Genomic DNA, 23,046 nt, shown 5'->3' with positions numbered 1-23,046 from the left:
TGCTTCTTCCACTACACTGGCATTAGTTTGCCTGTCTTCCCAAGTGATATGTAAAAAAATTCTGAGACACCATTGATTGAATCTTTCAAGGAGTTGGAGATGGTGTTTATAAGTGGTCCATGTATCACAAGCATACAGGAAGGTTGGTAGTATAATAGCACTTGCTAGATTGGAGATGGATCCCGCCCCCCCAGTACGTGCACAAAGGTTCACAAACAGTGCTAAAACATGTTCTCCTTCTATTCCTGTCTAGTGTTTTTATGGCCTTGGGCTATCCAACACCTGTGGCTATTTTAACCCAAACCTTAAAATAAAACTTTCTGCATGATTGGGAACCAGTCCCTGATTGGGCCAGACATTCTACTCATGTGAGTAAGCACCTCCTGCAGAACCTCCCTGTTTAATAAAAACTGGCCATGGGTGGCCAACATGCATGGAGACACCAGGGGTAGGGTTTGTTTGTGCACCTCTGCCTCCTGTCCACAGATAACAGCATTTACATGCTCAATCAGATGCCCAAACACTTATAATTGAGGCATCTTCTATACAATTATATATGGTCTTATATCTAGTACTAGTTTTCTGTGTAAGAGGAAAGAGCAGGGTAGGAAGAAGATCAGCCAGCCAGACTGCAGCACTTTAAAAAGAGAGAAAGAGAGAGAGAGAGAGAGAGAGAGAGAGAGAGAGAGAGAGAGAGAGAGAGAGAGAGAGAGAGAGAGAATAGGATGGTGTATTTGCATACCTGGCCTGGTGGTAATTCTTTGTGCTGTTTCAGGATAAACTGAAGTGTTCGGGAAGATAAAAGCTGCACCTCCTAGATACAAGAAGGAAACAGAAAGAAGGATAACTTTGCATTTCAATATGTATTGGAATAAAACTTATGACTATATGTGCATTGGAGGTGGACTATGATAAAGCATCTGATCTATCAGGTATTCAGCTGAAATCAGGACAGTACATTGAAAGAAAATCAAGGAGGGGAAAGGAAAACATATTCATATTTTCCAATTAGAAGACACTGTAGTAACCTTTCAACTGATTTAATTAGAAGCTTTTTTGCTTTGTTTTGTTTTTATTCAGTCTTTGTGGAAGTCAGTGTTAGGTTTACCAGGCATATCAATTATTTCCCCCACCCTGCATATCCCTAGTTATTGCATGAAGTAACTCACTATGATCTGGTTATTCTCAGAGAGAATGAGGAAGCCTGGTAAGCCATATATAGCCACAGAACCATCACTTAATACGTACAACTGCTGTACCCAAGGTAAACTTTTTTCAGGGTCAAAGGGACTTGGATAAATTAATATTCTAATAGGTGAAGAACAAGAAAGTAGAGTTGGAAGGAACATACAAACTCCTTACTATTCCTTTTACATGTAGAATGTACAGTGTGGTGGTTTCAGTTTTGGACTAGGACCATGGAGACCCAGATTCAAATCCCATTTAATGGGAACATTGAATAGATCATTCCCACTTCCACTCGGAGTTGTCATGGGGATAAAAAAAGGAGGAGTGGGAAAGAATCACATACAGTACTCATAACTTTTTGGAGGAAAAGTGAGCTATAAACTGAATAAATAAAATGAACAAAGAGGGATACTGGAAAATCCCTATGCATATGTATATGTTCTCATAGCCCACCCTTTGTCAAATGGTCCCAAGGGCAGGTTACAAATATATTACAATTAAAATAAGTACAGTGTGCAATTATAATTATAAAATAAAACCACAAAACAACAAATTTAATAACAAAACAGAAGTTCAGAACAGCAGTGCACAACAGGGCTTGCTCCCCATATTACTTTAAAAATCAGGGGTATGTGTAGCTGAGTCTTTAAAAAAGATGCAGTGAGGCAAATGGCACATCCTTTCTGTTCTGAGATTACATTTGTGTACAGCAAAAGAGGGGGGTTGTGATATCAATTTATTTAAAATTGTATCAAGCATTTTAATTAGTGCCTAGATTTGGGACCATCGGGAAACCCCACATACATTGCCTTGAGTTCCATTGTGGAAGATAGGGAAGATATACAGTAGATGTAACAACAACAATATCACAGTGAAAAATCCCTATTAGTTTCTAACATTGTCGAGAGAGAAGAATAAACTTTCTATTCCTTATAGAGTTGTTATTTCTGGTCACTATAAGTCATCAAAACCCTCAGGCATGATAATGAGATATCCCAAACTTTTATTTAATCAGATTAAAGATACAAAAATTTCATACATCTACATTGTCTTCTGATGCACAATTTCAAGAGCTTCATATTTTGTTTCCTTACCTATAACACAAATACGAACCAAATTTACTTCTAGAAACAGAGAACCAATGGGAAGTTTCTTTCCCTCCAAGTTATAACCTGATCTGCTGAGCTACAAAGTAGATCCTGGTCAAATTGTGGCCTGGTACCTTACTCAAACCACAAAACTGGCACAAGAGAGAACAGAAAGTGAAGGACTAACACTTATTCCTTCCATGCTTCTTGGTCTTCTGCAAGAGTGGGGAGATGGGCTGCTTGCCTGGTGCTTGTTCCCTGTCCTTACATCAGTATGAACATGGTTTGGGAACAGACCGGTGCCATAGCTCATTGAAGGACCATAGCTCAATGGCAGAGTATCTGCTTTGCATGCAGAAGGTCTCAGGTTCAATCCAGGCAGGGTTGGGAAATACTTATTATGTGAAACCCTGGGAAGCTGCTCCCATCCGTGTATACAGCACTGAGCTGGGTGGGCCACTGGTCTGACTTTCTCTAAGGCAGCTTCCTGTGTAGCATGATTCCCTGTACTTTCCTTCCATTATATCCTTTAGGATATAGGCAATTGAGGAGTTCAGTGTTTCTTGCAAGATATATTTACTTTAACATCTCAGGGAGGCTATCAATCAGCTACAAATAAAAATGATTTATCATTTAAAAAATCAATAAAAACAGCATCAATGCAACAAATTGAATCAGTAAATATCAAATGAGGGAGCCAAAACCTCCAAAAACTAATAGTGGCATAAATGCCTGAAAATACATAGAAGGCCTGGGAGAATTAAAAAAAACAACCAAAAATCTTTCACCTGGCTCTGAAATGATGGCAGTGCAGTTGCAAGGGGGGCATCCTAAGTAAGGGCATTCCCTACATGGTGTGGCACATTCAAAAGAGCCCTCTTTCGGATGGGCAGCTCAATACACCACACACATATGCTTCCGCTACAGCAAACCACCAGACCTGCATCAGTCGATCAAAGACACTGAATGCAGATCCATACATTTAAATTATGCTCTGCTTGGATACAGGCTAAGCTTTCAAAAGTGCTTGAGAGGTTCACCATGGCTGTTTGTCCAGATGACCTGTTTCACTCTTCTCTCAGTAAGATGTTCAATTGCATAATAGATTTATACAGATCTCCCGTACACAGAAAATTTGAAGATTAGGGAGCAGACTAGGCTACTGCTCTTTTCTCTAACATGGGGGCTTTTTTCCTAGCAAGGGAGACCAAAGATACAACCTCCCACTGGAAATGGCACAGCTGAGCTGCACATGTCTGCTCTTCTTCTTTTTTATGTTTCACTCTTGGGATGAGAAGCAACAGTGAGAGTATTTATCTGAATGCTTGCATGTGTGTGTTCATCCACATAAAAAGGATGTAGGTGCATGAATATTCTCTTTCTCAGATGCCATATTTCCTTCTAAGAGAACTCATGAAGAGCTTCATCCAAATAAACTTAATGGCTGTATCTGAGCCTAAATGGTTTATCTGTGCATGGCTTCTGTGTGTCTGTGTGTGAGCAAGAGAGAGAGAGAGAAAGCAATTCCCATCAATACTAGGAAGCATATTACACTCTTAAACCCTGCCTTTCTTTCTTAATTTACAGTTAGCATGCATTTGTCACATAGATAACCTGAACTTTAAAAAAAAATGGCCTATAGGGAGGGGAGTGGTGACAGCATTACCTGTATTTCTAGCATGCATTAACCGTGGAGAGTTTTGTAAGGCCTTATCAACATCATCTGAAGTCAAATGTGGAAGAGGAGCTACAAAACAAAAAGCAACACCAAAATTTAAAAAATATATATTCAGAATTAGCTTAATAACCATTTTCTTTTATCCTGATAGGATTGTTTATTGGTCAGTCTACCCATCAATTCATTCTGCTCTTTGTGGGAGTGGGTTTATAATAATGCTGGAAGCAGGGCATTAATTAAGAATATTTTAGAAAATACTGACAACTAGAAAGCCTGTGAAAAACAATGTCATATTGGTGTTGCACTGCCTGATTTTTAAAAACAGAATTTGTTCGTTGACATTTTATTATTCAGATATGCAACATTGTCTATACCACAGATAACAAATTCGCTTTCTCCTCCTCTCATCTTTGAATGCTGCCTATAAGTTTAATTTTATCTATATTTAGGGGACTCTTTTGTTCACCCTAACATCATACAAGACCTATTTCTGCGAGAGTCTTATAAACTGCTCCTTTGTGCACACACATTTAAAATCATGCCTGGAATTTCTTTTCAAATCATTATGTACAGTATATGATCTCATTTAGAATGATCATTTCAGTAATGGAAAAAGAAAATGCATGTGACCAGAAAAAACATTACAATTTTTTATATAGATTATGTTTGAACTGATTTTTTGTTTTCTCATAATATCTAAAATGGTTAAAATTTCCCTGATTTGAAGTCTGCTTAAAGAATTCTGTGAGCATAGCATTTGAAAGAGAAATCTGAAATAAGCATTACAGTACCGTAGAAATTGCAGTGGGCAAAACTATTTTTTGGGGGGGGAGTCATCAACAAATAAAAGGTTCTTACTCTCTCTGAGGTAGTGTAAGTGTGAGAGAAGAATGTCTGCATTATAGCTTGGTGTTAGCCTCTGGAAGTCATCTTTGGTCATCTTACACAATTCCTTCCCATCAATATTCTGAAACAGCACAATGTCCACATCAGGCAGGCCATATTCTTTGACTGCCCATTCCAACCACTGGCGTACATGATCTGTGCTCCATAATGTGGGATCTGTTTTGAAAAGCAGAAAGTTTCATTGTGTTAATGACATGGAGAATGAGTTCTACTACAAAATTGACTGAGCTTCTTCTGCATGGCAAACGCACTACTGAAGAATGGGTAGTACCCAATGCAATTGTTCCATTAGCACAAGGGTATATGATTTCCCCCCTCTCCCCTCCCCATGCACACTCTGTTACCCTTCCCAAATCCAATGTGAATGATTGGGGGGAAACCCAGAGGAGATTTAGGGGGCACCTGGGGAGAGGAAAGGGGGTAAAAATTTGAATAAGAGCATTAATCTTTGCACTATCGGAATGTGTTACTTGGCGCTACACTGATTACAAGCCAATATTAATTATTCTGGCTCAGTGTATTCGTCCCAGGAATCTGTTTATTCCATCAAAAGGAACCAAAACTGAGGGGAAAATTGGATGTGTGCCATCTATCCCCATTGAACTCAATGGAAACTCTTTTACTGAATTCAGTTGGATGTAAATTGCACCTAATGCCTGAGGCAGAGTGGTTGGCACACTTTCAAAAACATGCCTGAGCATTCATTTTTCTCGTCATGTATCCTGAATAGTGCTTATTGTGAGAAGACATTATGCTAAAGTGGAACTAACTACCCTTTCCACTGTAGCCCTTTGTACTCTTTAGTCAAGGCATGCCATTTATTTATTATTTATTTATAAATTGCATTTATTTATTGTTAAGCCACTTTCCATATTGATTGCAAGGCAGATTACAACCTTAAAAGAGAATCAATAAGCAAAACCAGTAAGCTAACATTTTAATAAACACAATTTAAAATACAACCATAAAGTTAGTTTCCAGAACAGTTCTCAATAGTCAGGAATCAGGAAATCACAAATATCTAGATCAGGCATCCCCAAACTGTGGCCCTCCAAATGTTTTGGCCTACAACTCCCATGATCCCTAGCTAACAGGGCCAGTGGTCAGGGATGATGGGAATTGTAGTCCAAAACATCTGGAGGGCCACAGTTTGGGGATGCCTGATCTAGGTGAACAAATATATTTTCCGGAAGCCCTGAAAAGTGGCTGAAAATGTGACCTGTGGTTCAATAGTTTAAAAAATTAAAATAAAATAAAAATGGCAGAAAACATCACCGACAGGTCATGACCTCAAAAAGTAGCTATCATATTGACCCATAGGTTTTGAAGTTTCGCCAATTCTCAATTTTTTTTTTTTGAAAGAAGCCATACTGTCCTGTATTAGGAGCCTAGAAGCACTCCAACAATGGTGTCCAGGAACCAATGGAACCTTTGGCTAGGAGGAACCTGCCATTCAGGTCAGACAGGGAAGGATCAAATATGTAGGGACATTTCCAAGTCATTAGGATAGTCACTCCTCTCAGTTTTGAGAAACTGGGTGTGCACAGCTGTTTTCCTGTCCACACACCCTTCAGTAAATGGAACTCAGGGTTCGGTTGCTGGTGGTCCTCCTGCAGAAAGCAAATTGTCAGGATGCTCCCTCTTTTGCACACTTTCGACCCTTGATCTCTTGACTACTGATCCCAAGCCATTAACAGGTCTTCCATCACAATTTTTAGAACTGCAATTCAGACTGATTTCCCACGATCCCCCCCCCAATTTTTTTTGATAAAAAATGACTTGAGTTTTCGCTTCTACTCCTGTAGTTCCAAAACAGATGCCCAATCCTCTGCTACTGCATTCCTTATTTTAAAGATATAGTCACCAGTTTCCCTGCTTATCTAATGGGCTTGTCAGGTTCCCACCTTTCTGTGTCTTAGAACCGCCCCACACCATGTTGGTCCCATCAGTTTCGTCTTTAATGAAAAGGCTGTCATTCATTTCCTGCTGAATATGAAGCCTGGCAAACTTGGTCTTAAGTCTGTGACACTGGAGCATAGCCTATCATCTTCTGACCTTTGCAAGCAAGCCCCCCTCACCCCAGTGTCAACCATTGCTCAATGAGCAGCCCCAACTACACCCCTGCTCTTTAAAGAAGAATTCAACCTTGTCCCGAACAGGTAAACTGTTTGATTCCAGTGCATGGGAGCATAGCTGCCAAGTTATCCCTTTTTTAAAGGGATTTTCTCTTATGCTGAATAGGCTTCCTCACGAGAAAAGGGAAAACTTGGCAGCTATGCATGGGAGCCACCTACTCCTAGAACCTCCAGCTTGTTATGATTCAGCTTCAACTCATTAGCCCTCATCCAGCCCACCACTGTGTCCAAGCACTAGTGCAGAAGTTGAATGGCCACACCTGATTCAGCAATACAGAGAAACAGAGCTGGGTGTCATCAGACTTATGATGATACTACATCCCAAATCCTCTGCTGACTGCTCCCAATGGCTTCATGCAGATATTGAGCAGCACTGGAGAGGGGACAGAATGGATCCTCTCCTGTACCGCTCAGCTTAACAGCCAGAGAATGAAGTATAGTCACCCAATGCCCTCCACTGAAACCAATTCTGCAGGCACAAGTGCAACCACAGTAATTCAGTGTCACTATCTTCTAATTGATGGAAGTGGTCCAGCAAGACATATGACCACCAGGCCCTGCACAGTGACCCAGCTTAGCTGTGAACTATTAATCTCGCCCCCCCACCCCTTTTTTCTTTTTTCTTTGCCACATCATCCTGCAATCTGTAATGGCTGTGTATAAATGAAAAACATCTGGCAGTCAGATAGCAGGACTTTGCTCAAATATTTCTTGTGCATCTCAGCAAACAGCTGTTTATGCCTACAGACCTCTTGCTCCCTGAACAACATTTACATCAATTTCCAAATGTATTTAAGACAGATGTGGATAGAAGAAAGCTATTTATGATCACTCACGGTTCAGAGACTGGGAAATGTATCAATGGCCCATTTTTGGACCAGATTGCTTGGGAAGTGCTGCTGCTTTGTAGCTTGTTTCAGAACATTTTTATCATCCATTGAATCAGCTTGTTAGCAAAGCATTATCTGAGTACGTGTAGAAGATTATGCAACAAGTGTGTAGCTTGACAAATTACAGCTTGTTTTAGCCACACCTAATTTTCCTATAGATTCATGTCACTACATAACTGTGGGAAAGTTAAGCAATGCAGCAGAAGTAGAATGATTATTATTCGTGTGTGTGTGTATGTGTGTGTGTGTGTGTGTGTGTGTGTGTGTGTACACAATGCAGCAGAAGTAGAATGATGATATATACACACACACACACAGTGGAACCTCGGTTTATGAACACCTTGGTTTACGAATTTTCCGTTTACGAACCCATCTGGAACGGCTTAATTCACTTTTCATTACTTTCAATGGGAAAGTTCGCTTCAGTTTATGAACGCTTCAGTTTATGAACAGACTTCCGGAACCAATTACACCCATGCTTCGGGTTAAGTACACTTCAGGTTGAGTACTCCGCGGACCCGTCTGGAATGGATTAATCCACTTTCCATTACTTTCAATGGGAAAGTTCACTTCAGTTTATGAACGCTTCAGTTTATAAACAGACTTCCGGAACCAATTGTGTTCATAAACCGAGGTACCACTGTATATATATGTCACGTGTGTGTGTGTGTGTGTGTGTGTGTGTGTGTGTGTGTGTGTAATCTCCTTTTTAGAGTACCGTGAGTAAAGGTCAATCTTCTTTTCATTAAAGATTAGCCCCATATACCGATGCAAACCACAAGTGATAAGGGAATATTATGATCGGTTTTTGACTCACATGTATACAATTCCAAAATGTGCATAAAACAGAGGAACCAACAACCCCATTTGATGTTCAAGGTTTACCAGCAGTGATAATCAGCTGGAACAGCTACTTTTATTCCAGAAATTCAACAAAAATTCAACAGAGCACTAGTTCCCCCATCCATATCTAACACACTAGCCATCCTAGATTATTATCTACTTGTACATCTTTTGCCGGACAGTGTTCTCGAAGCTACTAACGTGAGTTTGACCAAACTGCAGGAGGCAGTGGAAGACAGGAGTGCCTGGTGTGCTCTGGTCCATGGGGTCACAAAGAGTCGGACACGACTAAACGACTAAACAACGACAAAAAATTGTGTGTGTACTAATTACTGCTTTATATTTAGGGGCTCTACCACAAAATATACATGGGTAGGGGAAACTACTTTGGTTATGAATACCTTCTTGACCAATTCACAGTATAGCTAATAATTTATATTTATCCAAAATGTAATTGCCTGTTTAGGAAAATGCAAAATTGCAGTTATGGAGGCTTGAATTCAGTTGATATATATCTGGACTCGATGGGGTGTTGATAACCTTAAGAGCTCCAGGGAATAACTTCAGTTCATTCCAACTGGCAGTTCATGTCTCTTTCCTTCTGCCATAAGGCTTATGTGGCCTGCCTATTCTCACAAAATCCTACAGAAGACTAGAAATGCTTAGTTGTGGGCTGGATCACACACATAGATCCATAACTTGATTACTGTACCCTTTATAGGGATGTCAGAAGGCAGCGATTTCTCTTCCAAGCTGTATTCATCACAATCAGTGCTGTTTCCATTCTGCTGCAGTTCAGTTCCTGCCAAATATTACGCTATTTGCTTCACTGTCCACTATTTAATGCAGGCATCCCCAAACTTCGGCCCTCCAGATGTTTTGGACTACAATTCCCATCTTCCCCGACCATTGGTCCTGTTAGCTAGGGATCATGGGAGTTGTAGGCCAAAACATCTGGAGGGCCGCAGTTTGGGGGTGTCTGATTTAATGCAAGTTACATTACCTATTTACATGATTTTTGTAACTTACATTGATTTCAATGTAAATGAAGCATCAAAACAATGTTAAAAAGTAATTAGTTACATACTACTTACAGACTTTGAAACACACCTACAGTATGTGAATGAATGCCAATCATATTGGCTTGAGTTATTTCCATTTCAGACTGCAGGATGAACAAGCAAACTGCATGAATTTCTGCTTCCTTTTCTGTTTTCAGTGGAATTCTCTGACGTCTCTCAAACACCTTCTCCCTTCCCGTCTTGGTACAACAACACCCCTACAACCAATGAAATGGTCAGGAAGCTAGCGTTGCAGCTCCACCTCACCAAGCATGCTGCAACTGATATATTCCTAAATATGTACACCAGGCTTCTGCTGAAATCAGTGTGGAACTAAAGGTGTTTAAGTTAAATGGCCAACTGTGTTTAATGACTGGGCGGGCCCAGTCTAAAAAGGCTATTTAAAAACATTTGTCTTCTCACCTGCTGGAACAATAACTCTCCGTTCATTGGTGGTCATGTTTGGTGGTGGAATGTGCTTTTCTTCCATATAGCTTCCATAGTTCATGCCAACGTTTTCTGTGTTGCTGGCAATCTTTCCTCCTTTTGCAACACTGCAGTTGTCAGGGGAATTCCTAAGGAGACAATTTAAGATTTCCCGAATAATACTTTTCAGTAAGCAGGTTCACAAGTGAAAGAGGATTTTTGCTAGATGCTGATCTGAAATTCTCATCTATATATGTCAAGCAATGCTGTTCCAGGAGTCTACTTTAGATACTAAAATGCCTTCCGCTGGCGGAGGCTGGATCTGTAAAAACTTGAGGTTCTGACTCCATATTACTTTATTTTTGCAAATGGAAATGGAGTTTGGATTTAGGCCTGATGGACACACACTGTTGCATCTCTTGAACTTCTAAAAATATGCATACTGTCTTTCTCCACTGGTGCACAAATCAGCAAACCACAAAAAAAGCAAATCAGCATAAATACCTTATAAAAACAGGCATAAAAATAGCATACTGTTAGGAGACAAATTGGCCTAAACTTCAGACTAGAGTTAATGCACTCAGCTCTTCTCAAAGTCTTGGTATATTTGCTACCTGAAAGTGATGTAATATGGCAGGCCATTTTGAGGAAGGATTTCCAGTTATGCACCACTCCTACCAATACAGAGATATGCATACACTGAGTGCTTATGGACCAAGCCTTCAAAAAGAGTAATGGTATATATCATTTGGGTTTTTCACAGTAACAAAGAAAGCTGATTACATTAATTCTAGAGCAAACTGCAAGCATGGAAACTGCCATATGTTGAAACAGAATTAAATGTGACAGCATTCCATTAAAACAAACACCCACATCCTCAAGAAAAAAGGTAAGGGCTACCGGTAAATAACAATACTGGTAATGTTGATGGGACCCAAATGGACAGTGCAGTCTGGTTACTGTGTTTTCGTAAATAAAAATTATTTTGAATAATTTAAAAGAGAAGGATTGCTAGTAACATGCTTTAGATCGTTGTACAAATTTACATTATTTCTTTCCTCTGGAAACAAACAAACAATGGAATGTAAAATATATAAACTTCTTCCTGCAACAATGAAGTATATACCATCAGTTTCAGTCTGTACTATTGTCATGGGCAATCATGCATTAAAAGTACAATAAACACTTTTCAGTCTACTCTTTAAAAGATTGAGTGGTAGCAATCAGTATTTGGCACACTTATTGGGAGTTGCTAGGGTGGGTCTCTGAACTGAATATAAACAGAGAAAAGACCAAATTAGCATTTCTCCCTGGAATCCAGAAGCATGTGCTAAAGAATTTTACCTTTATAATCAACTGAGGAAAATGACAGGTTAGTAGAGGTCCCAGCCCCAAAGACTGCAAAGTGAACTCCACATGTGCAGTGGGAGATCTGAACCCCTGCCCCCAACATCCAAACTAATAAGCACCTGTGCTATGTTCTCTGAAACTTAGTTCAGCTGTAGTGAGAGAGAGAAATGTGGGAAAAGATGGACAAAATGAATATACCTCATTTTACATGCAGCCAAATCACTTATTTTTGCTTAACTCTACGCACAGCAATACCAGTCTCATTCGAGCCAAGTCACACTTTATTTTATGTTTTCTTTTATTGGCCTGATTTCCCTGAAATAGACACAGAAGAAGTTGAGGAAAGCGTGGCTCTCCACATTTCATCCTCATTGTAAGGAAACCTACAGTACCAAGATGAAAACCTAACATATAGGCAGCCGGTAGCTGACAAATATCAGGAAGGAAGCTGCCTATAAGGTAAAGGCTTGTTTAAGGAAAATCTGTTTGATTTCTGAATAGCCAAGGGACAGATGATGATAACAGAAAATCAGTCTACAGGGAAGTGTGCCAGGCAAAGAGCGAAGCCTAGCTGTAATTCATTCACAATGCTGGGCCCAAACTATAACCCAATATGTTTTGGAATCCATTCTTCCTTGTATGCTGGTTTCTGGTCAAAAATGGTACCAGTGCCTTGCCCAACTTGACACATCAAAATGCTACAGACAAGTAGCAATAACTTCAGATAAATGAGAGATGGGTGTTTATCAAGGTGCACACATAGTATATTGTACTCTCCGTTTTTGACACCATAATAAAGTTATGTGAAGGCCGTCCACTCATCCCCCCTCCCTCTTTCCTTGATTCCTTTGCACATTCCAGCTGCTTTGTGCCTTAAGGCCATCATAGCAAATTAAGGCAGTCAGCATCTGGCTCACTGGAGGCCAGGCAAGCTATAAATATTACCAGCGCTGCTCTTTGCTTTTGCATGGAGGGAAACAGCTGGTTTAAGTTTTACTACACATGATCCTTTCTCCATTAGAGCAGACACTTCAATATTTCTTGTGTATGAGGTTAGAGTGAAGAAAGGGCTTGAGGGAGTGGGAGCTCTAACTTGGCAGTTACAAAATGATGTTCCTTATACACTTAATTTACAATTATATTGGTGCTGCAAGAATTCTGAAATCTGATATGCTGGTACCAATACCAAAACCACAATAGCTTCCCAGTTGGCCTACAAGTTTCTAAATCCATTTTTTCCTTGTTTTCCTTTTATTATTTCATAGAAATTCTATTATAATGGCAATGGATTACATTTCCCAAGTTGTATTTCATTTCGAGAACTTGTAAGCACATTGTGCTTGTGGTTCCATAAAATAAAGATTGAGCTGGAAACCACAGCCCTCCTATGCCTGCTTCTGAGAGTAGGAAATCTCATGTTGTTTGAAGCTGCCAAAACAGAGCATGCTGGCCATAAGCAGAAATGTGTGGGTGTGGGTGTGGGTGTAAACCACATAAGAGTCAGTGTGGTGTAGTGGTAAAAGCTGGGGTAGCGAATGGAATGCCTTCCAGATGCTAGATTATAACTCCCATCATCCCTGACTATTGTCATGCTACTGTGTATTGATGGAAGTTGGAGTTCAAAACAACCGGAAGGTACCTCTTTGGCTACACCTGCATTAGTGTCCAGGTTTAAATCTCTACTCACACACAAAGCTCATAGGGTGACTTTAGGTTCGTCACTATCTCCCAGTCTAGCCTACCACGCAGGATGGTTGTGATAATAAAATGGGGTGGGGGGTGGGGATCCTACATAGAAATCATTTGAGAAAAATCAGGATAAAAATGGAATCAACCAACCAACACAATTCCCTACTTTCTGTGCTCAGCTGAACCAAAATATCAGCTGAACTAGGTTATCCTTGGAGATGTACTTGCTTCCATGAAGAATGACCACTAGGTGAGAACAAATCACATTTCCTTGAGGCAATTCCAACATTAGTAGGTCTATTAAATGCAGGGATTCTAATCACTGCCTGAACCAACAGCTTTCCTTGGGGGCCCCTCCAACACCTGAATTCCTAGCTTATGCTCGCCCACTGAGACCAAAAGGCTGCATAAATAAAACTCGCACAGTCCCTCCATGATTAGACACCTGGCATCAAACCAAGGTTTTGAATGTCTAGAGAATTTGTTGCTTGAAATAAGAACTCATGGATATTTGAAGACTGTGCTACACCAGAGCTTCACATTTTTTCTAGCTTTAAAGACCTACCAATACATTTTGCTGCCCCTGCCCCCCACAGTCAAGATGCATCATATCCCTGAACATGCACAGAATTTGCTTTAATGAAATAATTTTTTTCATATCTGTAGGTAGATCAGACAGAATCTATATTACTAAACTGCCTCTGCCAAATATGTCCGTCATTTCCAAACGCCAAGAAGTGAGGTTAGAGCTGATTTTATTTTATTTGAATTTATTTTTGATGCTTTGCCCTCTTCTGAGGAATTACTCTTGCAACCTGTTGGGAAGGCTCAGGAGGGATCACTAGGGGGAAGGAGCTGCCCCTGCTGGCACTAAGTGTCTATCATGTGAAGTGGTTGCCTCACTGTACCTAAAAGGGTACGTAGAGCTGGACTTAACAGTTTACTATACATTCCATGTCAGCTTCATTTGTAAAGTGTACGTTTTAAAATATCATGGGAATTTGAGGGCCACTCAAAATGAAATCAGCCTGCATTACTGATGAACTTTTGGTAACCTAGAACATGATGCATTTATGGCCAAAATCTCATGGCAGCAGAATCAAAAAAAAATTCCAACATACAGCCCAGATAATGACCTGGAAATATACCAATGCAATTAGTCAGTTTCAGACATGAGAGCCAATGCACACAAATAATTTTATAAGGATTAAAGCTGCATTTGGATAACTCTAATATGCGGAAATTGACCAAAGCATTTTTATTTTTTAAAAGTTTGTAAATGCCATGCTTCTGCCCCAAAGCAAAAAGATAGCATATAATTTTGAATGGTGTTCGGTCTACATTAAATATGAGGCTTGTCAACACTTTTGCTTGTCCCTTGTCTACAGAGCATGGGTTCAATGGGTTTCTTGCTTGTCTTGTGCTTTCTAGGCATGGGTTCAAGTCATTTTCCATTTCCCGCACTGCTTTCCATGGGTAAACAACCCATGCTTTACCACTGAATTGGGGCAAACGTCAATCTGCTGAAAAACTGATTGATGTTTGCTTTAATTCAGCAGTAAAGAGTGGGCTTTCCCGGGGGTGGGGGAGGGAAGCAGCGGGGCAAGCAGAAGTGTGTTCTCAAACCCTCATTTTGAAAGTGCTCTGCTGATGCAAACCTTCTTCATGGCAAATCATTTTGAAAAACAGGCTGCATGGGAGGTTAGCCGCAAAAGGGCCCATAATACAAAAACACGAAATTTGCAGCTAATTAAGAAAAAGATAAAAAGAAGTGGCACTCTTGTTCAATATACTGAATACTAAGCCTACTGTTATATGTTTTCCCTCATTCCACTTGCCATACCACAAGTGGCACTAGGATGTTACAATAATTTGAGCTGCATTAAGGCACTTTTCTAGAAAGCACAGCAGGCCTTTGGGAATATTATTTATTTCACCTTCCATCAGCCTCCTTTAGTAGGTAAGGTAAAGGTAAAGGGACCCCTGACCATTAGGTCCAGTCGTGACCGACTCTGGGGTTGCGCGCTCATCTCGCATTATTGGCCGAGGGATCTGGCGTATGGCTTCCAGGTCATGTGACCAGCATGACAAAGCCGCTTCTGGCAAACCAGAGCAGCACATGGAAATGCCGTTTATCTTCCAGCTATAGCGGTTCCTATTTATCTACTTGCATTTTGATGTGCTTTCGAACTGCTAGGTTGGCAGGAGCTGGGACCGAGCAACAGGAGCTCACCCCGTCACAGGGATTCGAACCGCCGACCTTCTGATCAGCAAGCCCTAGGCTCAGTGGTTTAGCCCACAGCGCCACCTGGGTCCCTTCCTTTAGTAGAGAACCCACATTAAAATAAGCATTGGATCTCCTAGTTTTGATGTTGTTTGCCTGTCTGCCTGGTAAAGGAGGCAGCGGGGAAAGGGACCATCTAAGTATGAGGCCTGCTCCTAATTCTTCAGTTCAGGAGGATTCACAGTGGAAAACCTTGCCCAAACAGATGCAAAGAAAGAATCTTTAAACTTTTTTTTTTTACCTTGAGCCATTAACTTGATTTGGATTGCATTCCATCTTGATGGTGACTCTGGCTGGAGGTTGTGATAACCAATCCTGCTGGGGAACACGGGGACTCATCTTTGATGTCTGCCCATATTCACTAGAAGAGGAGGCTGTCATCTCTGCCTTAGAAAGGTGGGGAGTTCCGTAGGCACACTCAAATAAAGACTGGTCTTCACTCACAACTGATAATGCTTCCTGAAATCCAGAGAAGAGAAAGCAACAAGATGACCTGAGAGAAAAGTTATGCATATTGTACAGAATGTTAAGGTTTTGATCCACAGCAGCGACAGTAAGGACCCATCTGCACTATGCATTTAAAGCCGTATCATACCAGTTTAAACAGCCATGGATTCTCCCAAAGAATCCTGGGAACTGTAGTTTGTTAAGTTTGTTAAGAGTTGTTAGGATACCCCTATTTCACGCACAGAACTATAGTTCCCAGAGTTGTTTAACAACCAGGGAACTCTGCGATTTGTAGTTCTGTGTGGAGAATACGGAGAATAGGGATCTCAGCACACACTTTGTACATTGTGTATAATTGTAAACTACAATATACACTTCATGGTCCTTCGAATGATTTCCTCTCTAACAAAACCACAAAAAAACTCTACACAATTTCCAATAAGTTAACGAGCCCCACCAAATAAGGGAAAAGTTGAAAAGCCAAAAGGTATGCAAAATAAGTAGTGCAAGTTGTTCTAAATTGCATAGTTTATTCCAGCTGAAGAGGCTGGGTCTCCTTGTTCCAGAAATTGGAGTGTTTTTAGGGAAAATTGCAAATCCTTTCACTGAAGGTGTTAACAACAGTAAATTAAACAGCAGCAGATGGTGGATATGTGCTTCTCCAAGATGAAAAATGTATCACTTCAGTTCTTTTTCTGTGGAGCAGCCACAAAATGAATTGCTGCTGTGTGCTTTTTTGCTGCTCTGCACATACATTTTTAAACCACAAAGTCATTCCATAGCTTTTGAAAGCTCTTCTCTGATGAGTAATGCCAGACCTCAAGCAAACTGAGGAATGCAAAGTTTCAGCCTTGTTGCAGGTGTGTACCAGTATGTGGACATGTTATCCAAATGAAGGCGAGAGAATGAAACCATCTAAACTGAATTATTTAAAAATTAATACCTATTTATTCTACCTATTTTTATGAGGAAGTAAATATCTACTTAAATGGAAACATTATTTCCACGAGTTCTGCATTACCAGAACTAAGCCTATGAATTAATTTCTTAGGTTGCCATCCTTCACTTGCTTATCTGCAGTAAGTCTCATGGAACTTTACTTCTGAGTAGGCATGCATACAATTGTTCAACAATTTAATTGTTGCATTAAATTCCTAGCAAATGAGACTGTCATCATACATGATAGCATACTTGAGCTCTTCCTCCCAGTTTTCCCCATTTTCAAAATAGCAACCACAGAATGGTCTGCAATAAAATTGGACCTGCGGCATGAAGAGTATATTTGAATCTGGAATACCTCACTTGACTTGTGGATATTGTTCATGCAGGATGAAAAATAGGAGATAAATCCAATGTATTTCTAGCCAATGCAGGTTTTACATTTGGTTTACAGATGAAAGAAACATGAAAAGTGAAATTAAATGTAAGCATCGTTTGTGCAAATGGGCAGTATGTATACAGGTGATATAGCTTAAAATGCAAGCACCTGTGTAAGGAGTTGAATACATCTGAAATGTATTCTGCCTCTGTGAAACTGATTTATCAAATCAGACTAAGTACCACTAAGTTATTATATTGTCATAGATCTAGGGCAGGCACCCCCAAACTGCGGCCCTCCAGATGTTTTGGCCTACAACTCCCATGATCCCTAACTAACAGGACCAGTGGTCGGGGAAGATGGGAATTGTAGTCCAAAACATCTGGAGGGCCACAGTTTGGGGATGCCTGATCTAGGGTATACCAGGATCTGTGAATGAATGGTAGAAATGAATAAAATGGTAGCATTTAGAGAATATTTGGGATATGAAGGGAAATAAAAGCTGCAAAACTGTGCCAGGCAGGAAATTCCTAGGTTAGCTTGTGCAAACCAGCCTGGCCTGGTAAGTACTGGGCCATTAAGGGCCATTGGGAATGCAAAAGAACTGTCCTTCTCACAACCCACCCCAGGAATGGACAAAGGCAGGAGAACTGGCAAGTTGTCAAGGTGACAGTGGGGTGTGATGTCACAGGGAAATGTGTCATTTTTGAAATCTAAAGGTGTTCTGGGAACAAAAAGGAGGAAGTAGGCAGAACCACCTTGGCACTGGCTGGAGGAGGCTGCACCAAGAGACCAGGAGCCATGACTGACTGCTGCTTTGGATTCAAGCCTGCTGAAGCTATGAGAGGGGCAGCAAGAGACACTCTTGGGGTATAATACTCTGCACCCCCTCCATTGAAGACTCCAGGTGTAAATGAGTGTACAATAAACCATATTTCTTGAAGACACTAGAACTTCCTTTTTCTCAATGGAAACAGAACCCTGGAACCCCCTGGAATCTTGCTACCATTCGGCAGAGCTTGGGGGGGTGGGGTGGCGGCTGCACACAAACTTCATAACAATATCCATGACAGGGCAGCTTTGGAAAATATAACTTATCTACTTAAAATTGGAACTTAGAAATAATTCACCATTCAATATAAAACTGCTGGGGGGAGGTGTGAGAAAGGAATGGATAGGAATGTAGCAGACACACATAGATCACCCAATATCTGTAATGGCTCAGTCATGTGCTATATACCTAGGGAAATGGGAGGGGTGATTCATATTGGTCCTGTGTGAGTACTAGGGTGGACTGTGTATTTGTACTCAAGTTTTCTATTTTGGTGATATTTATAGTACATCTATCTATCTATCTATCTATCTATCTATCTATCTATCTATCTATCTATCTATCTGAGAATACTGTGTCTATCTTAACTATTTTATAACCTTTTTGTGACTCTCCCAATTAAAAAAAGAATTCAAAATCTGCCTATCTTATGGCTGATGTATGTGTTCACAAAAAGCACCCCACCAAGAATGTAGCACTCCAGAATGCTGGTTTCAAATTGTATGACTGAATGACTGTACCATATAAAAAACTCCTTGTATGGAATGCTAATTTGTCTGTGCTTTTAAATTGTGAGGTTCCATTCAAATGTATCATCTTCCTAACGACATTCTGAGGTGGAAAAGTCTTAAAAGAGGTATATGGTACTTTTTAATGAATATTTAGATGAGGTATTATATTGGCAATCATAACTGATGGATGATGGCTACAGCAGCCATATGTTGCACAACCAACTATGAAGATACAGTATCTGCTTTCCCTCAAATCTTAGAACACAGCCACAACGTAGCAACCATTCATGACTAATTGTTGTTACTATGTAACAAGCCACTTTCAAGATATATCTGAAGGGAAATACTCCACTTTGTTTATTTTCTATTCTTAAAAATAATAGAGCAAAAGTAAGGAAGGAAGGTCAAAGAAAAGTTTTTATAAAATTATGGAGGTCAGCGGACTGCAGGTTTTCCTGCAGGCTACTGCATTCAGTTGTGCCATGCATTAAAACATACATTTGGGGAGCGTGTAAGCAGTTGCTCTTTTATTGCTTCCCCAAACAAATCCATTTCCTACAAATTAGTCCCATATCTTTTGCAGCACAGCCAACTTCCCAGAAAAACAACAGGAAAACAAAGTGTGAACTCCAAGCAACCCACTTCCACAGAACAATGCAGCATACCAAAAAGAAAGAGCCCGCTGTTTTGGTTGTGCCTAGAGACTTGAAGAAAAAAGGAAGGAGGAACCTTAAAAGCAAAAGAGCTGTGTAACTGTAAATATGCAGCAGGCATCTTGCCAGTGATTTCAAATGCTTTGAGGTTTCAAAATTGCCCAGAAACCCAACTGAAGCGCACTTAGGGCTCTTACACTTCTAGGAACATGACAGTACAAGAAACCAGCAAAACATTCTGGGTGATAAACAGCTTGTGCTTAATGTCATGAATATAGCCAGTACAGTAACAATTTAAATACACTACTGAGATTTGTGTTTAGTGTGGGATTGGTACTCCTATTGCACATAAGATTTTTTGCAGTAGTATCAAAATGTTAGCTCATGCTGCCTGCTCCCATTTGGATCACCCTTTCTGCAGAAAATCGAGCCTGTTGCCAGTGATTCATTTGGGATTTTTGAAAAAAACCATTTGCAGTATTAAGCCTCTGTCTGGAAGCACCCTGAAACTGTATATCATGCCATTTTATGTCATATAGCAGATTATTTCACGCAAGCAAGCTCAGTGGAACGTGAATTTTGAAGTCAAATATATGTTCTTTAACTGTGAAGAAAGTACATTTGAAAAACGAGGACCAATGAGCTTCAGTCCTCAGTTGTCTTCACTGTGCAAGCTGACATATTTTTATAGTCAGTGGGCCTCATTCATTTCCACAGGATTTAGGGCATTCCTTTGCACTCAAGAGGTATATAATACAGATTACTATAATAAGCAATGACTCAAAATGTCCAGTGAAAAACAAATGAGCTTTTGATTTTGATACACACAGATAGACACAAACTAGACCTCTCAATTACTAAAAAGATTTCAGGCAATATGCTCTAACTTTCTGCTTCGTTTGAATTTCATCCATATTGTAAAATTTAGTGAGCTAAAAAAACAATCATTTAGTGTGCACAAGCACTATGCGGACGCATGCTGCTGAATAAATTCCCACAGGGCTCATCTTGCTGTTGCTGTGCCACCCATGGACAAAAACAAGCCAGCATCTGGGTTGTTGTGCCATTCCTCTTGGCTTATCAACTGTGGTTTGTCTGGGAGGAAACAAGCCATGACCCTGATCAGACAACACAACAAACTTTGGCTTACCAATACAGGCTTCTGGAGAGGAGCTTGTAACCACTTTACACATCCTCCCTGGCCATTTTTGACCCCACACCATGCTCGGCCAAGTGAAGATTTGACTTAGTGTGCTGTCCAAGCCAAGGCTTTTGGTTAAGCTCTTTCTTTATTAGATGGCAATAAAACTGCTAGCACATTTGCAAAGCTAAGACGGGATTGGTATGGTTTCAAGTTGGATGGGGGACTGTGTGTTGAGATTCCTGCATTGCAGGGGGCTGGACCAGATGACCCTTGGGATCCCTTCCAACTCTACAATTCTATGAGTCACTAACCAAGAGCTGTAGCCAAGACAATACAATAGAATACAATCACAGCAGTTCTCAAAAACAACAGTCAAAACAGAACACAATCAGCAAAAATCTCTAAATTAAATGCCACCAAATGCTTGGGTAAGTTAGATCTTTTAAGTGGCATCTAAATGATAATGCATACCTAACAAATGTGCACTGGGAAGAAATTCTACAAATGAGGTGCCGCTACAAAAAAGGCCCAGTCCTAGGTAGTCATCAATTTCACCTCCAAAGGTTGAGTCATCTAGAGCAGATCTTCAGTAAAAGATAACAGAAGCAGGCAGTTTTCTATGGGAGTTGGTTCTTCTAAATGCTGCTTAAAACCATGGCGAACATTTAGAAAATTGCTCCTCCCTTGGGCCTGATGCTGCTGTGCTACCAGGAGCTAAGCCATTGCATCCAAACATGAGTTCATGGTTTGTCTCACTCAGACAAACCATGACTGGCAAGTCAAGAACAAACCTTGGTTACAGCTCATGGTTTGTAGTGAGACGGACTGTTAAATGTTAGAAAGGTGCCATCTCTGTTGTCTTCTTGGTACCTACTGAAGACTTTCCTCTTTCAAGGAAAAGATCTTTCCCAGTCTGCATCTGTATTGGAATTGCTTTGGGCATCTTTTCAGATATTTTAGTTCAGGCATCCCCAAACTTCGGCCCTCCAGATGTTTTGGACTACAGTTCCCATCTTCCCCGACCACTGGTCCTGTTAGCTAGGGATCATGGGAGTTGTAGGCCAAAACATCTGGAGGGCCGCAGTTTGGGGATGCCTGTTTTAGTTGTTTTAGCATTTATGTGTTTGCCACCCTGGGGTCCTTTGGAAGGGCAGGATATGTAATCAAAATTAAAAACTGGTCTGAGTTTGGACATAGCACTACTGTATATCTAACCATAGCTTAACCCACGGTCACAGTTGGCCTGGGGAAGAAGCAAATGCAATTTTCTAAATGTGCACCAGCACATTTGCTCTTTCACACATAGCCATGGTTTGGTTTAGCATGGTGCGAAAACTGACCAGTGTATAAGTGTATGTTTGTGTGGTATGGAGATGGGGCTTATTGTTCCACGACTTGCCCAGAGGGTAGATTTCCATTTCTGGGGAAGCAGCCTTAAAGAACACGGCTTCCAAAATTGTGCAAAGTGCCACTATTGAACAATCAATATGGAATTCACATGCAGAGCTTATGAGGATAAGATTTGAGCCTTTAACACTATTTTGGAAATGATAAAAAATCTGTTGGCGTGTCCTGGAATAACCCAGGGTATTCTTGACTTTGATTCAATAAATAGGTTTTCAGTGGACTGCTGTGGTCTGACATCTTTGTTTCCATTGTATTCACAATAATTTATAGGCAGCTGACCATAGGCACGGCCTAGAATTCTCCTCTTATTACCCTTTTGTCCTTGCGAGATCCAGAACCCTTTAAAGTCAATGGAAAGGCTTCTTACAGAAGCAAATAACAGTTGCTGGCTAGAGGTCACGACAGGAAGTACTGTGTAAACATACTTGCTAGCCTGTTGATTGGTATTATTAATATTTTGTTTTCTGTTTTGGAATTTACTGAAGTTTCATGGAAGTTACAGAGCAGGCAGGATCTTTGCCAAGTTGTGTTATTTTGGTTATATCAGAATGCCCAAAATAAACTTAGCTCCAGATAAGGCTATGTGTTCTTCTATGGTAGTATGAGCTGTTTGATGGTGAAGCAGAATACAGTACCTTTTCAGGTGGTGCATTCTCCTTCATTAGAAGTTATTAAGCAGCTGTTGGATGCCCCCCCCCCCATATCAAGGAGGCTATGAGTGGATTCCCTGCACCAGCAGGACTAGATGTCATTTGAAGTCCCTTTCAAATCCCTTTGCATTTGCTGTAATAGATTACTCTTGCCTGAAGCTTCCCCTGCAATTTTTCTCATATAGGTAGCTGATCAACTAGACCTATGAAATCAGTGATTTCAGGGCAATGTTTTCCTTCCCCATTTTACCCATAAAATTATGTACATTTATATTATTAGCATGGATGATTTGACTTTTCTAGGACTGTATAGCTAATGATATTAT

General features: G+C 40.4%; 1 protein-coding gene across 13 annotated transcripts in view; it reads right to left on the bottom strand.

Moving 5' to 3' along the window:
• Positions 1–23,046, bottom strand: part of ERG (ETS transcription factor ERG) — a 108,897-nt gene that overhangs the window by 5,316 nt on the left and 80,535 nt on the right. For 7 of the 13 annotated variants that reach the window (XM_088667896.1, XM_035115086.3, XM_035115087.3 and 4 more), the window contains 5 exons: positions 15,780–15,997; positions 10,213–10,364; positions 4,813–5,016; positions 3,943–4,023; positions 743–814 (listed from right to left, as the gene is read on the bottom strand). In XM_088667896.1, the coding sequence (XP_088524022.1) occupies positions 743–814; positions 3,943–4,023; positions 4,813–5,016; positions 10,213–10,364; positions 15,780–15,997 (727 nt within the window). The remainder of the gene's footprint in view (positions 1–742; positions 815–3,942; positions 4,024–4,812; positions 5,017–10,212; positions 10,365–15,779; positions 15,998–23,046) is intronic. The other 6 variants (XM_088667898.1, XM_088667899.1, XM_035115089.3 and 3 more) reach the window with 1 other exon arrangement.

This window comes from Zootoca vivipara, chromosome 4, assembly GCF_965207765.1.
Source record: "Zootoca vivipara chromosome 4, rZooViv2.hap1.1, whole genome shotgun sequence".
Lineage (NCBI taxonomy): Eukaryota > Metazoa > Chordata > Lepidosauria > Squamata > Lacertidae > Zootoca > Zootoca vivipara.
Note: the sequence above shows the minus strand (reverse complement) of the source record. Positions and strands in the feature narration are given on the sequence as shown.